Source organism: Lottia gigantea, assembly GCF_000327385.1.
Source record: "Lottia gigantea unplaced genomic scaffold LOTGIsca_4, whole genome shotgun sequence".
NCBI lineage: Eukaryota > Metazoa > Mollusca > Gastropoda > Lottiidae > Lottia > Lottia gigantea.
This window is the reverse complement of record NW_008709379.1, coordinates 6256782-6273736: the sequence shown is the minus strand read 5'-3', so window position 1 is coordinate 6273736 and position 16955 is coordinate 6256782. Positions and strand designations below refer to the sequence as shown.

Below are 16955 nucleotides of genomic sequence, written 5' to 3'. Positions count from 1 at the left end.
TGCTCCTTCTCCCCAGTCCAAAATTTTGTGTTGGTGGTTTCACTGGACGTCGCCATTCGATCGCTGATTGGTCTTTCGTCGTTGAATGTTCGGCGCTAATGTTCGTCGTTAACGCAGACGGCGAACAAAGAATTGTTTGGGAGGCGAACAATTTTAAAAAATCAAACATGTTTGATTTCACGAACAATTCTCACGAACATTTTTGTTGGTGTTTCTGTAATCCGCAGACGGTGAATGTTCTAGTCTTTGAATTTCGGCAGGCATTTCAATACACTATTAATAACAGTAAGCCATATTTATTACTGTTGACATATTCATATTATACACAGAGTAAACTATTACAAAAATAGGTCAGCATCATTTTCGTATAAAGTGTAACAGTTAGTTTCGTATAAATAATAAACCCTTTGAATGCACCTATAGTTATTAACCCATAAACATCTCCCCTCTGAATTAAATTTCAAAATTACCATGTTATAAAAACAGAAAATGAATGTGATTCACTTTTCACAAAGTCAATAATAGATGTCTTTAACACAAACAGATTAAATTCTAAAATCCTACAAGAAACAAAGTATATTAATTCTCAAATCCATATCTGTTAGGTTTAACAATCTTTCTTCCACTCCTAGTAGTTATTATTGGTGAGATATTAGAATTAGTATCTATAGATGATTTGTTACAGTCTTTTGGTTGTTGATCTTTACTGTTAATGTTGCACGAAGCAGTAGGTATGTTATTGTTAGCTTGAGTTTCAACTAATGATGAATTTGGAAGATTTGACTCTGGAGCTGTATAATGTGGCACTTCTAAACTACGTCTTATAAACTTTCTATATCTTCTAAAAAATATTGTTATCAGTCTCTACCAGATATGATCGAGGACCAGGACCAACTTTACCAACACATGAACCTGAAGACCATGGTTGTTTTGGTTTAGATGGCTGAAATCTCACTGGTTCACCAATTTCTAATTCAGGTAAAGGTTTAGTATGACGATCAAAATACAGTTTGGCTTTCTGTCTCTTTTTGTTAACCATTTCCGGAACATCTTGAACTACAGATGGTTGAAGTAAAGTATTAGCAACTGGCATAGTTGTTTTAGTTCTTCGAGAAATAAGTTTTTGAACTGGGCTAAATCAGGAGTATTTCTCCATTCTAAAAGTGACATCTGAAGATCTCCATTATCTCTCTTCACTTTCTTCAGGATTTGTTTTGCAATTTTGACTGCTGATTCTGCCTTACCATTACTTTGACTATGTAAAGGCGAACTAGTTGTATGTATAAATTCACGAAAATTGAAAATTGATCAAATTCTTGACTGGTATATGGTGTAACTATATCAGCAATACCATGTCTTGCGAAATGAATTTTAGTAGCTTCTATTACAGCATTAGACGACGTATCTTGTAAATGATCTAATTCAAAATAGTCACTATAATAGTCAACTGTAACTAAATATGATTCACCATACAATGAAAATAAGTCTTGACCAACCTTTATCCAAGGATAATCAGGAATTTGATGATTCATTAATGGTTCTTTGGTCTGCTTATTTGAATACGCAGCACAGATACTACACTGGCTCACGTAATCCTATATTTCCCCACTCATACCTGGCCAAAATATAACGTTTCTGGCTCGACGTAAACATGTTGGCCTAAATGACTAGTGTGAGCTTTAGCAACCATTTGACTTCTTAACAGTTTTGGTACAAGAACTTTCATACCTTTATAAATTATACCATCTTGAACAATCAAAACATCTCGGAAATTCCAGTATTCTCGAATGGATACAGGTACAGATTCTTTTGTCTCTGGCCATCCTGTTAATATTGTCGTAGCTAATGTTTGTACAACTTGATCTGCCATTGTTGCTGACTTGATTTGTTGATGAGTACCGTCAGATAAACTCATATGATCAATTTGATTGATATTTTCAATGTCTTCAAATAGAGAGTTTTCATTCATCAACTGGAAAATATGATATCTAGGTACACTTTCATGCTTAGGTACTTGAGGTAGATAAGCTCTTGAAAGTTAGTCTGATATAAACATATTAACACCAGATATATGGATAAGTTTAAGATTATATTTTTGTAATCTCTTTTTGGAGTCTTTTCGGTGCTTGGTGAATAGATTTCTGCATGATCGAAACTAGTGGTTTGTGATCAGTATGAACTCTAATAAGTTTACGTCCATGTAAGTATTGATCGAAACGTTCACACGAAAAAACAATTGCCAAACATTATTTTTCTATTTGTGCATAGTTCTTTTCTGCACTAGATAATGCACGAGATGCGAAAGCAACTGGTTGGCCTTCTTGTAATAAACATGCTCCAAGACCGGTTTCAGAAGAATCGCATTCTATCCTAACATCAAGTCCAACATCATAATACTTTAAGACAGGCGCTTTCACTATCAATTGTAATATTTTCTGGTAAGATTCTTGTTGTGACTCCCAATGCCATGGAATATCAGATACAGTTAATCTTCTTAAAGGCTCTGAAACCTCTGAAAGTTTTGACAATTACCTTGGTCTTGGCATCTGTAAAATAGCTTCTACCTTAGACGGATCAGGTTTCACTCCTGTTTCAGTTAATAAATGTCCCATATAAGGCACTTCAGATAACCTAAATTTTAGTTTTTTACAGTTCAACTTAAGATTAACTTTTCTTATTCTATCCAACAAAGCTTTCAAATTACTATCATGATCTATATTAGCTTCTTCTACTGTATCACCAGAACCAAAGCATATGATATCATCAGCTATTACATCAACACCATTAAGACCTGATAATACCTCTTTTTGGCGACGTTGATATTCTTCAGGTGCAGATGATATTCCTTGAGGGCATCTCAAATATCTATATCGACCAAAAGGCGTCCAAAATGTTGTTAGATATGAGATTTCTTTATCTAATTTTATTTGGAAAAATCCATCTTTAGCATCAAGTACTGTAAATACTTGTGCATTCTTCAATCTAGGTAATATTTGATCTACTGTTGGCATTTGGTAGTTCAATATGATGCTCACCACGTAAACAACCAAGTCATTTGAATACATCAGAATATTGTTGTAGTACTTTCTCTTTTGTAAGAGGATCTTGAGAAAAAGAATATACAGCATGCACTGCCTTCTCCATTGATATCCAGGTATTCTTGATGCAAGTACGCCCATCAATAATTGGCCATGGGGCATTCTCCAAAATGTCAAACTTAATGTCTATAGGCTTCTCATTCCCTTTACTAACACTGAGTGTATATGAACCCAATGGGCTAATAATAGTACCATCATAGAGTTTAATTTTTCCTACAGTTCGTTTAAGTTGAACATTACCAGTCTGCAATATGTATCTTATCTGATTTATAGACATAGCAGAACATGAAGCACCAGTATCTAGTTGAACATCTAGTACAGGTGAATATTGGTTATGAAACTTAAGAGGAATCATAAACTTAGCATGTTTTCTATCCAATGTCTTATCAAAAACAAATATAATATCTGTATCAGAGTTAGAGCTTTCATCTGTGTAGCCTAATGATACATGATATACTTTCTTGCCTTTTGCCTCCTTATTATAACAGCAAGTTGCAAAGTGATTGGAACCTCCGCATTTCAAACAAGTTTTACCATAGGCAGGACAGTTTCTTCTCATGTGAAGTAATCGACAAAATCTACATTTCTTCAAGTTAGTAGGACCATCATGTTGCTCCTGGTGAGAAGTAGCTGACTTATTCTCTGTAAACTTCTTCTGTTTGAAATTGAGCTTGTTTTTCTTAGGTTTCTGTATGCCCTGTGTACCTTGAACCTCATGATTAGCATTTTCTTGTGTTGAACGCATTTGTTCTTTATGTGTTTTAGACAATTCACTAGCCCTAAGAACTTCAAGACATCTGTTTAAATTTGGAACAGGTCTCTCTCGTAATAAACGATCTCTGGCTGCAATATCAATAGTACCCATCTCCTAAAATGCCTAATTCGCATTTCTGAAAGTTGTATCAGTCTTACACCAAAATTATCGAAGTCAACACTTGGTCTAGTCCAAATGTCCTCAATATTAAACAACTTGAGGCTCAAAAAAAGACAGTTATCACAAATCCTTACAACTGGATGCATTCACAGTTGCTTTCACAGTTTAAACTGGGTTTTTTTTACAAGGTTTTCACTTCTGACACCATGTTCTAGTCTTTGAATTTCGATTTCATTACACTATTAATAACAGTAAGCCATATTTATTACTGTTGACATATTCATATTATACACAGAGTAAACTATTACAAAAATAGGTCAGCATCATTTTCGTATAAAGTTTAACAGTTGGTTTCGTATAAATAATTAACCCTTTGAATGCACCTATAGTTATTAACCCATAAACAGTGAAAAAAATGATTTGGGTATTTAGCAGTGGGCAATCACCTACCGTATTGACAAACCTTGCCTCCCAAACAAGATGCAAGGACCCAAATCTTATAGGCCTGATAAATGGCTTGGACCATGTTTCCCGAAGTATGGATCATACTGTCATCAATACTTATATTTTGTTCATGGCAAAAATGTCTTAAAAAACTTTTGTTGAGACTATCAATAAGCGCCTAATATTGTACATCTTGTCAGTTAAATAAGGATTTGCGTCACCAAACGGTCTCGAGACATAGTTGCAACCACAGATTCATTGCGAACATCCTAATATGAAGTCTGAAACCAAAAGTATAGCTACAAACGCCTGCAATTCTTCAGGATCAACTAAAAAGAACTGTTTTCCTTTCTGACCAGCATATCGGATGCTCTGGTTACACAGGATTTGTATAACCTCATCGTCATAGAAGAGTTCAATCAATTCTATTGGATCAGATAGTATATCAGCATGATTGTCAAAATGAAAATTCCATTGGAACCTATCCTTGTGTTCGTCGAGCAAATGCTGTGTTTTCCAGCTGTGATCTTTACTAGAAGCCACTGGGATATCTCTGACTTCGTGAAAGTTAGTTTCTGTGATGTCCTGCGTGGTACTTGATGACACAAAATCACTTTCTGACACATCCGAATCCTAGAAAAGAAAGTACGATTTATATACGCCCTCATCTCTCTATGTGGACGTATATTGTCGGCACACCTGTCCGCCCGTCTGTAAACGCTTTAAAAACTAGAATTTTTGATGGAATCAAATGAAATTGGGTATGTGTATACATATTCATAAAACGAAGACCAAGTTCGAATTTGAGATATTTTTGACCGTTAGAAGCAGAGTTATTGCCCTTGCCTCAAAATCTTGAATATGCTATTACTCTCTTAGTTTTCAACCGATTTTTTGATGAAACTTTAAATGGATGTTATTGGACCAAGGTTTGAGAAAGTTTAGTTTACTTCTGATTAAATTTAAGGCTTTTTCAAGATTTAGGCCTCTTACGTCAGTTTTTAGGATTTATCGCCCTTTAACCTCTGTACAGTAAGTGCTTCTATCAACATCAATTGCTCGTAAACACTCCATCCGTCCGTCCGTCAACATTTGCTTGTATGCTCTAAAAACTAGATTTTTTTTGGAATCAAATGAAATACGGTATGTGTATACATATTCATAAAACGAAGATCAAGTTCGAATTTGAGCTATTTTCGACCGTTAGAAGAAGAGCTATTGCCCTTGCCCCAAAATCTTGAATATGCTATTACTCTCTTAGTTTTCAACCGATTTTTTGATGAAACTTAAAATGGATGTTATTGGACTTTAATCGAAAGGTTTGAGAAAGTTTAATTTACTTCTGATTAAATTTAAGGCTTTTTCAAGATTTGGGCTGTGGTCCACTATCTTTTAATTTACGGGGAATTCATTTCTGTGAGGGTGTGGTTCAAAAAGTTGAATATTGTATGATTGAACGCTGTTTTAAGAGGTAATATTTGGAAATACTGAACAGTAAGAATGGCACATGGTACATGATATTTGGACTTTCAGAAAGAGAACTAACGTCAGGATATCCATCTGATCGAAACTTTCTTCCACCTCGACAGATATCTTTTCATGCGGGAAGAACAGAGACATCTATTTTCTTGTAACCTGTAAGACAAGTTGTAAGGTTGATCATTATATAAATATTGAATTTTTGTGGACTACTTCATGCGAACATGATCATGCTTGATGAAAGAGTGAAATAATTGGTTTTAAATAATGCCAATGCTTACGCCAGATGGTCCAGATGTGTTTCGTAATAAACACCTTTCATGATCGTTTGTGTTTAGATAATTGCTGTTGCTCGTACAGCAAGTTGACGGCCTCATCCCGACTCATCACCACTATCTCCATCTGTCAGCCGGCTACCATCTAGCGGATCGATAATTCGGCTTTTTGGAAGACCTGCTCGTCCTCTAACAGGTCTAAAACCTGGTTAACATTCAACAATCTCTTAAAATAAACAAAATAAGACTATTTAGTGAAAATAAAAAAAAAACGTACCCTTTTGATCCTATCGTCTTTGTAGGAGGTTGGACTCAAAATCTGTTATATCTAAGTGTACAATCTAACGATTAGCTCCAGTTTAAATGTTAATCATTTCTGGGAAATAATTTTTCAATATTAGAAACAAAATTTAGTCAGAACATTTCATAAAAAGTAATAGTGTACTTAGTGCCTCGTGGAAGTCATTTGTATTCCTCAATGTCCTCTAGCTAGGCAAAGCATGGCCACCAAGAAAACATGAATGATACTGTTGTGACCTTAATATGTTAGTATTAAGGCACGAAAGTTGACCGAAAATAGTTTGTCTTTAATCTTATTCGAGAAACTACCGGATGTTAAAATATTCTTGCAGGTTATACATATTGATTAAAAATAGGAACGTAATGAGATTTCCTTTCTTCAATTTTTGAACGAGTTTTACTTTTAATGCTGTGAAGGTATTGTTAAAGTACTCGCTCTCGCAATTTTTTTCAAAAACGATTTGGCAGGCATCATCTAAGCAATGGTCCTAAAACAATTTCTGTGAAAGCGCAGACAGTTTAGAGAATGGCGTGTAAGTGATCTCCAGTGAACGCCATTATTAAGTGTGTAACAGTGCGAGTGCGACTTTTTCTTTTCAGGATATTTCTCTATTAATGTGTTTATGATTGTCTGAAGATGTTATCTATGTTTGATACATCGTGACTAAAGTAACAATATTATTCACAGAGAGAAACACTTATGTTTATGTTGCGGAGTCAATAAATAAACGCGTTTCTAGATTTCGGGGAAGGGAGGGTTTGATTCTCCCAAATGTACAGGCCTAGGATGGAGCAGACACTTTATTTAGAAATTAGGATTAAGGGTCTTGATATTGGGTTTTCTTCTGTTCTTATTCTGATCTGAAGTTAGAAAAAATAACTCGCCCGATGGGCGAGAAGTATAGTATCTGTTATGTACTGATTGTTTTTAGTTTACTATGAACAAAATTATCATTTAAGTTGTTATTTTTTGAATATGCAACTATCATTTTCTGCTTATAGACATGGGGGAATTTCTCTTGAAGGCTCTTATAGTGGGCATGAACTATCTTGCTTGCTCGATTGCTGGTTGTATTAAACGGGACAACAAAGGGTGCCATGCCTACATTATGATGAATATTTAGTCCTATAGGTCTTGCTGTATTCAATGTCTCAATCCAATGGGCCTCCCTAGATTGACGGAATTTGGTAGTTTCATCTTCGGGCAAGTCAATTTCTATACGCTCAATTGGGATTAGGGTGAGATCGTCTATTGAATGGTCGTCGAGGTTGAAATGATTAGAAACAGGCTTGTCTTTCTTTAATTTGATGTCTGACCTATGAGCATTAAAGCGAGTTCGTAAATTATTCTTAGTTTCTCCTACATATTGTTTGGGGCATTTCTTGCATGAAATTAAATATATTACATTCGAATGTTCACATGTTAGATGTTCCTGGATCGGGTACCTTTTATTCGTAGAGTTGCTTACAAAATAATGAGTTTCTGATATAAAGGGACATGTTTTGCATCTACTGGACAAACATGGAGCACTTCTTAAACCTGGAGGTACTTCGGCATAAAGTCTGTTTTTAGCTGCTATCTGTGCTAAGGTGGAATTTTTTATGTTTCGTAAAAATCGTTTAGAGTACCCACTTTCTTTTCGTACAGGCTTGGTTGATATCAGAAGATCTTGTACAAATTCGATGAAATCGTAAAACTTGTGACTTAATTATACCAGAAAAGGTATGTTTTGGGTGAAAGGAGCTCTTGTGCAAGAGTTGATGAGTATCAGTTTCTTTGAAATACACTTTAATATCCAGTTTATTTGTTTCTGCTGTGGAATCTCCCTGTGACTGTGGTATCGAGAAGTCTATGCTTTTGTCACTCACGTTTGCGGTTAGTTTGATAGAAGGATGGTGGTTGTTGAGAATTTCAAAGAATTCCCAAAACTGTTCGATAGAATAAGTCCAAACCATAAAAATGTCATCCAAAAAGCGTCCGTAAAAAAGTGGGTCAAGTGGACAGAGGGGCAACACCTCACGTTCCCACTCTGCCATGAAAAGGTTTGCGTACGAAGGGGCGAATCGTTTGCCCATTGCTGTCCCTGAAGTTTGTAAATATGTTTTACCATTAAATGTGAAATCGTTTCGACTAAGACAAATCTCTAAAAGCTGTAGAATTGCATCGTCGGGTCTGTTTGGATCTGGGTTTCTATTAAAAGCTTTACGAACTGCCGTTAAACCAGTAGTGTTATCGATATTGGTATACATAGAAGAAACGTCGATAGAAATTAAAATGGCATTAGAGGGAACTCGAAGATTTTTTATTTTATTGACAAAATCGGTTGTGTCTTTAAGGTAGGCGCGATGTTGGCATGCTAGAGGTAGTAAGAAATGATCAATGTATTCTGACACTGCATATGACTCACTACCACAGTCAGATATAATCGGGCGGCCTTTAGGGATTTTATTCGAGATAAACCACTCCTTGGTTGGATTCTTATGGATTTTAGGCAAAGTGTACAAATGTCTCTCGCGACAATCAGGTTTGGCATGCTAGAGGTAGTCATATTGTTTCTGTTTGAGATAACTAGTTTTGACTAAATCGGCAAGAATATTATTAATCATGTTAGCAGTTTCTTTGAAAATTGGTTTCGGTAAAATGGCATAATGTTTAGGATTATTCAGTTGATTCTCTGCTTCTGAAACGTAATCCTCCCTATTCAGAATGACACAACATGAACCTTTGTCACTCTTTTTAATAACAATGCTATCATCTTTCTTAAGTAAGTTTAAAGCTTCACGTTCCACTCGTGTGAGATTAGGCTTTTCGTGTGTTATGGAAAGGTTCACTGTTTGGCTATTCATACTCGCAAATGCTTTCAATATTTCAAGATGGATGGCGGCCTGAGGGGGTGTCCACGTGGATTTAGGAATAAACATTGTTCTAGCACCACGTGGGGGGTGTGCAGCTAAGATTTCGTTGAAATCGTTCAATGGATGGTCGGAGATAATTCAAGTTAGCTATCTTTGGTGTGGGAATAAACTTAAGTCCACGGTCTAAGATTGAATGCTGAAGGGGTGTGAGAATTGTGCGGCTCAAGTTAACTACAGTTTGGCCTAGCGGTGGCCTCTCAGTATTTTTATCCCCAGTAATTAGTTTAAAGACTTACTCGATGCTTGAAGCTGGTGTATCCAAAACAAATAAATGCTGTTTGCTGTTTCTGGAGACCAATGAAGATTATCAACTGTTTCGAATTCTTCTTCGTAGGGTGGTAAGATTGTTGCGCTGTTGATACTGGACTCCATCATCATGTTGTTGAGGGTGCTGAGGTTCTGTTGTGCTTTCTTCGAGATTTTATTTGAAATGGGTATACATGTGAAGAGGATCTTGGAGTTTGGGAAGGTTTTGTTGGCTGTGGCGATTAATTTCTGGGCTTGGTTAAAGGAGGTCTTTGGTATCTGATCACGGTTGTTGAGGCCTACATGAAGAATAATGGTAGTAGGTTTGGGATCATGGTCGTATGATTCCAGGATTGACTGTATGTGATGGATTTGGGCACCGGGGTAAGAATGTATTTCGGTGTCCGAACTGGTTTTGGTAATTCGATTCAGGTTAGATGATCCAATTATTAAGGTTGATTTCTTTAGAGCAGGTAGTTTCCATAATGATTTGTCCTTGGTTTGGTGATAATACGGTTTGGTAGCGGATATAATGGTCGTCGACGGTGTGATTGGTACTGGTTTGGTAGTTGTTAGAATAGTAGCATTGGGAACGGACTGGGATCTGGTTCGAGGAGGGGAAGGTATGGATACATGTCTCGACTTGGATGGAGACTGAGGGGTGGTTTGCTGGTCCAAAAACGCACAGAAGGAAGAAAGGTTGGCGGATCCTGGATCACGTGGTGAAGATTCAGATGGTGTGGAAGGGGAAGACGAGTCTGAAAGTGAAAAGAGAAGGGGTGTGCCCTCTCTAAGAGAGCGTTTACCTATGTCTGCTGGACCAGGAGTAGGTGAACTTCGGGCTCGTTTAGGGGTTTGGTTCGGCAGCGTGGTAGCTCTAGATGGTGCAGGTGTAGTGTCCATTTCAGTTGGTAGAGATATGGTTACTCTGGTTTTTGTTTCGTTGATTGTTTGGTAGAATTTGGAAATTACAGCTTGAGTGAGACGTTTCCCATAGGAGCGACGGGCCCAGGACAGGGCATGAGAAACGATGCGGTCGACGGCAGGTGATGATAAAGACTTGGTACGAATGGTGGTCAGCTTCTCTTGAAGTGTGGTTTGGTAATGGTCGATCAGGACCTGCGTAACCTTACAGAGCCATGTCCGATTGAGGGATCTAATATTCGCGTCGACAGCTGATGTTTTCATTGCTGGACGGATAAAACTATCCAACTCAGAGACTTTGCGTTTGAAGGTAAACGCTGGTTGGCCTTGCTGTTGAAGGGTAAGGATTGCCAAATGATGGAGGCACTGCAAAACTTGGAAGAACACCTTCACAAAGGGTTCTTCCTCCTTATGAGTGGGGACTGGTTGGCGTCGGTGGGCTGGTAGTCGTTTCTGTTGTTGGTCAGGTCGATGGTTACCTCTTGATTGGTAGGCTGTGTTGTAGGTAGGTCGGCGATGGGGTGGGATATATCTGGATGCGTTGGTTGGTGGTCGGCGATTGGTAGGTGGTAGAGGTCGATGGAAGACAGGGCCATTGTAGGGTACGTGATATTGGTTTGGTTGACGATTAGTGTTTCTATTTCTGGCTTCTTGCCAGTGGTTGTTGTAGTTGGGAAGCATAATGAAAATAACTTTAACGTTATACCAAGCCTACATTCATCTTAATTGTCTGTGAGCACCCAAAGTAAATCAAATATTTAAAAGTGACGTCAGAGTTTTTGTCGGTTTGAGCGTGAAATACTTAAATCTAAATGCCATCATGTAAAAATATCCAAGTCATAAACAGCTACGTCGAATTTCGAGCCCCCGATTTTCCTGTAGCAAACATTTGATAATGAGAGGTTTCATAATTTGTATACGCCCACATGAAATATACGAATTTTGACGAAAACTTGGTGTGAGTGTTCGTTAGCACCCAAAGATGAACCCTATCGAAAATCAGAAAAATCGAAAAATATTTAGTATCAGGTATTGCCCATGTTCTTGAGAACGTGTTAAATTGTGAGCTCATAAACATTCTAGAAGGCTCAATTTTTGACAGATTTTGACGAAACTTTGTTTATTATCACCCATGGATGAACCCTATCGAAAATAAAAAAAAATCGAAATATGTTTCATAGGAGTTATTGACCTCGTTCTTGAAAACGCTTCCAAATTTTAGCTCTTAAACAATAAAAGTCATGATTCTTGCCGGATTTGGACAAAACTTGGTTTTATTATTCAGTACCGCGCTGAAGATTGAATATTTGCTTTCTACAGTTTTCACGAGCTAAAAATTGAACCCCTTTTCAAGAACAAGGGAAATAAACCATACTAAGTATTATTCAGTATCGCCCAAAAGAAGTGTCTGATTGAAGGTTTATTATTTCATATTGGTGCTTGTAACTGTACTGCAAAATATTTTTATTCAAAATCAAAGCTGCCATCGGGCCTATATTACCTTGCCTGGCAAGCTATCTTTTCTTTTGCAATCAAAATGACATTCTTTAGATACTGGCTTTACAGGCTTATCCAAATCGTAATCCATAATTCACTAGTTCACTAAACTACAAATCAATTACATAATATTGTGAATTGAGTGCCACAGCCAGCAGACACTCATTTAAGTTAATATGTTTAACCGTCATGTTTCTTGCAGAATTTTGAAATGCATTTCTTTACCAATTTTGCAAATGGCAATAAGAAGAGATGCTTATCAGTTAGACGAACAAAAATAATTTGAGTTTTAATATATTTTTAGCTGAATGCCCAGTTTCTGATGGATACACACTGGACTCGACAGGAGAAATTTGTACCAAACTTTATTCTCAACCAAAGTCGTGGAATAACGCTTTAAATCAGTGCCGTCAAGATAACGGCTATCTTTTTACTGTAGAGACACAAGCCAGGAAGAATGTTATGACCAATTACTCTGCGGGTACAATATTATAACTTTGTATGTAAATGGACTGTGATGATTGAATCTGTTCACTGCCATTTAATATTTTCCAGTTTTTCAGGAAGTCATCAATGTTTACAATATGTGTGCCCAACGCAGGGTTACGTTATAAATTCATCCGTTCTTGCACAAGGCTAACTATTTTTGAATCCATTTGAAGAAAACCTTGTATTACTACCATGAAACTGGATCGATATAGTACGTTCAAAATTGCCATCCTTGCTGAAACTCTGCATTGTGACATTCGCATTAGCCCTTTGCTTTCAATTTTGAATAATGTTTATTGGTATGGTATGTGTTTTGTTAGTTTTAGGTCACTACACGTATCTTGGTGCAACTGACGTCAGTAAAGAAGATGACTGGAATTGGCTTTATGGTGAACCTATTGATCGAGATGATTTTATACCTGGTCGTCCAGATAATTCCAATGGACAACATTGCTTGACATATTATAAGAACGAACTATCTGGAATACTAGATGACCGAGACTGTGATGACAATTACGGATATGTTTGTGAAGTCCCATTTTATTGAATCATCAATTAAATGTTATGTCTCCTGTAAGTACGAGCTAAAGACACATTTGGTTAGAAAAATTATGATTAACATTTAGATCTAGCATCTATACATGTTTTGATTATTGGTCAGTTCATTTGTATTTTTTTTGTTTGTTGTTCTGTTTAAATATTTTTATATCGCTCTACAATTGATGTATTGAGCACTAGTTCAACAGTCAGAATTTTTCGTTATTAAAAATGAAATAAATAGCTTAATACTATGGTGTGGTTTGTTTAGGACATGGTTAAGTTTTTGCTAAATCATAATTCAGCAAACAAAAATGAAAAATAAATAGAATTAAATCATAATTCAGCAAACAAAAAAGAAAAATCAAAAGAATTAAATCATAATTCAGCAAACATAAATGAAAAATAAGTAGAATTAAATCATAATTCAGCAAACAAAAATGAAAAATAAATACAATTAAATCATAATTCAGCAAACAAAAATGAAAAATAAATACAATTAAATCATAATTCAGTATTTCAGAAAACAAAAACAACTAGAACCGTTATAACGGTACCGAAGCAGTGCGCATCCAACCTGATACATCGATAACACGTTGCATTTTAAAGTCAAAATGAGATATCTTACCGGAAAGAAAAGCATGTAAACATTCAATAGTAAAAAAAATCGTTTAAACTGTTTAACGTTCGGTAATGAAAACACGCATGGATTTGATGCCATTCGGTACTAAAAGGTGTTAACATTCGGTAGTAAAAAGTCGAATTTTCTAATAGCTGTAAAGTTAAAAGTTCAATTCGCACAACAAAAATGAAAATATTTTTGGAAAGATACAATAATTTGTGTTTCGGCCAAGAGGTCAACAGAGGTCAAATAAAAGAGAATATAAGCCTTAAAAGTGTTAAAAATTGCTGTTTTGGGACGTTTGTAAAAGCGAAAATATATGTCGGACATCAAAGATAAAAGTATGAATGGACATCGTAGATCAATAACCTTTGACCTTCTAAAGACCAAGATTATGCATGTAAATGGTCAAAATATCAAAATTTTATAAATTGTAAATCCTATTCCCTTTTTTAAAGTAAAAGGCCTAAACAAAATGTAACTCTATCAGATATTGTCCCAAATAGTGCTTTAATTTTTTGTAAAATTTCGACGGTGAAAAATGCAAACTTTTCGAGTTATAACAATTTGAATTATTTATGGTAAAGGTAAAAGTAACCCGGATTTGCCACGCCCACTGCAAAAATTTTGTGTTGTCTGTAATAATGTGTACAATGTCAAATAATGTTCAAAATTTCAAGTGTTTACAATCATTAGATCATGAGATATTCGTAGTTAAAAGTTTTTTTTAAGGCCACGGTGACTGTCGGTGGATTATAGAAACCGTTAAAATTACGCAAAGTTACTATAGAAGTCAATACAAAATTTTCAAATTCAATTTTAATCAAAATACCAAGTGTTATATATCATTTGAAAGAATAGATTGCGTGTAATAAGGACAAAAGATAAATTTTCGCTTATGTAAATTAGGTCACGTGATAGACCTTTTTTTTAAGTTAAAAATCGCGATTTTCAATTGGCTGTAGAACCGGAAGTTAACGGAGCACGACAAAAGTGAAAATATTATCGGATATATCTCGTAATGGGCAACAACCTTTGTTCAGGTCAAAAGGTCAACAAAGGTTAAATAAAAGTAATATGAGCCTATGGAGTTTCGAAAATTGCTGTTTTCGGACGTCTGTAAAACCGGAAGTATATGTTGCACATCAAAAATCAAAGTAAGAATGGTCATCTTAGATCAATGACCTTTGACCATGCAAAGGTCAAGGACATTTACGTTAAAGTTCAAAAATGAAAATTTTTAAAATTGTTCCCTTTTTTAAAGTAAAGAACGCAAACAACTGTAATCTTATCACAAATTGTCCTAAGCTGCGATCTACTTTCATTCAAAATTTCTAGGATGACAATTACAAACTTTGCGAGTTATGACAATTGCAAATATTTCAGGTAAAGGTAAATGCCCACCAGATGTGCCACGCCCACTTCAAAAATTTTAATTTGTCTGTGATGATGTCTACATTGTTAAATACTGTTCAAAATTTCAAGTCCTTACAATCATTAGATCATGAGATATTCGTAGTTAAACTTTTTTTTTAGGGCAACGGTGACTGTCGGTAAATTATACAAACCCCGATTTTACGCACAGTTACTATAGAAGTCAGTACAAAATTTTCAATTTTTAAAACGCGCAATTTTGATCAAAATATCAAGTGTGATATAACGCCAAAAAGGAGAGATCATGCACTCTAAGAATATATAAGAAATTTTGTTATATGTTAATTAGGTCACGTGACAGAGCTCTTCAAAGTTAAAAATCGCGATTTTCAAATTGCTGTAGAACCGGAAGTTAAGAATGCACAACAAAAGTGAAGATATTATCGGATATATCTCGTAAGGGGCAACAACTTTTGTTCAGGTCAAAAGGTCAACAAATGTCAAATAAAAGTAATATGAGCCTTTGAAGTTTCGAAAATTGCTGTTTTCGGACGTCTGCAAAACCGGAAGTATATATTGGACATCAAATTTCAAAGTAAGAATGGTCATCCTTAGTCAATGACCTTTGACCATGCAAAGGTCAAGGTCATTCATGTTAAAGATCAAAAATGAAACTTTATAAAATTGTTAAACCTATTCCCTTTTTTAAAGTAAAGAATGCAAACAACTGTAATCTTATCACAAATTGTCCTAAGTATTGATCTATTTTCATGCAAAATTTCTAGGGTGACAATTGAAAACTATGAGAGTTATAACAATTGCAAATATTTCAGGTAAAGGCCAATGGACACCGGATGTGCCACACCCACTTCAAAAATTTTAATTTGTCTGTGATGATGTGTACATTGTTAAATACTGTTCAAAATTTCAAGTCTTTACAATCATTAGATCATGAGATATTCGTAGTTAAACTTTTTTTAGGGCAACGGTAAATTATAGACACCGTGATTTTACGCACAGTTACTATAGAAGTCAGTACAAAATTTTCGATTTTTAAAACGCGCAATTTTGATCAAAATATCAAGTGTGATATATCACCAAAAAGGAGATTTTATGCACTCAAAGAATATATAAGAATTTTTGTCATATGTTAACTAGGTCACGTGACAGAGCTCTTCAAAGTTAAAAATCGTGATTTTCCAATGGCTGTAGAACCGGAAGTTAACGATGCACAACAAAAGTGAGGATATCAACGGATATATCTCGTAAGGGGCAATAACTTTTGTTCAGGTCACAAGGTCACAAAAGGTCAAAGTCACTAGATATGAGCCTTAATATTTTTGACAATTACTGAAAACATAAAACCGGAAATAAAAAAAATACGAATCCAAAATTCAAAAATCGGCTTCCCAAGTTTTGTTAGCAATCGATTGCAGATTCTTTAGACACCAAAATCACACAAATCAGATTTACCCCTGAAGCTTAATATCGATTTTTACAAAAATTGGTCACATCAAGATGGCGTCTAACACGTTACTTCCGGTTCAAATTTTTTCATTCCACAATTTTAACTAATTTCAAAAAGAATTTTTCAAATACCTACAAAATTCCGGAAGTTGAAATTTCAAGTTTAGAGGCGAATGACGTCAAAACCGGAAGTGATATCGAAATTTTGAAAATAGATTTTTGTCAGGAATCAAAATGCTTATCTACTATTAAATTTTTAGACCGATTGAAATAAAATTGTAGAAGTTGAAAAAAACGCTAAAATTAAAACAAAAAAAGTCAGCGACAAAAGTCAAAATCTGAAATTTTATAAAGTGCTATCTTTTAGTGATTGGTTTAAAGTAATGAACAAAACAAAAGTTACGGTCAAAATA

General features: G+C 35.4%; 2 protein-coding genes across 2 annotated transcripts; both read right to left on the bottom strand.

The window, feature by feature from the left end:
- Positions 1-579: 579 nt before the first annotated feature.
- Positions 580-3963, bottom strand: LOTGIDRAFT_153946 (hypothetical protein; the record flags this gene model as incomplete). Its single annotated transcript, XM_009059943.1, has 3 exons — positions 580-864; positions 1245-1447; positions 3702-3963. 3 exons carry the CDS (start codon positions 3961-3963, stop codon positions 580-582), a joined length of 750 nt encoding a protein of 249 aa, XP_009058191.1.
- Positions 3964-4671: 708 nt separating this feature from the next.
- On the bottom strand, positions 4672-11237 carry LOTGIDRAFT_153945 (hypothetical protein; the record flags this gene model as incomplete). The annotated part of the gene is made up of 2 exons (XM_009059942.1): positions 4672-5049; positions 9936-11237. The coding sequence occupies 2 exons, from the start codon at positions 11235-11237 to the stop codon at positions 4672-4674; spliced, it is 1680 nt and encodes a 559-aa protein (XP_009058190.1).
- Between the last annotated feature and the right edge of the window lie 5718 nt (positions 11238-16955).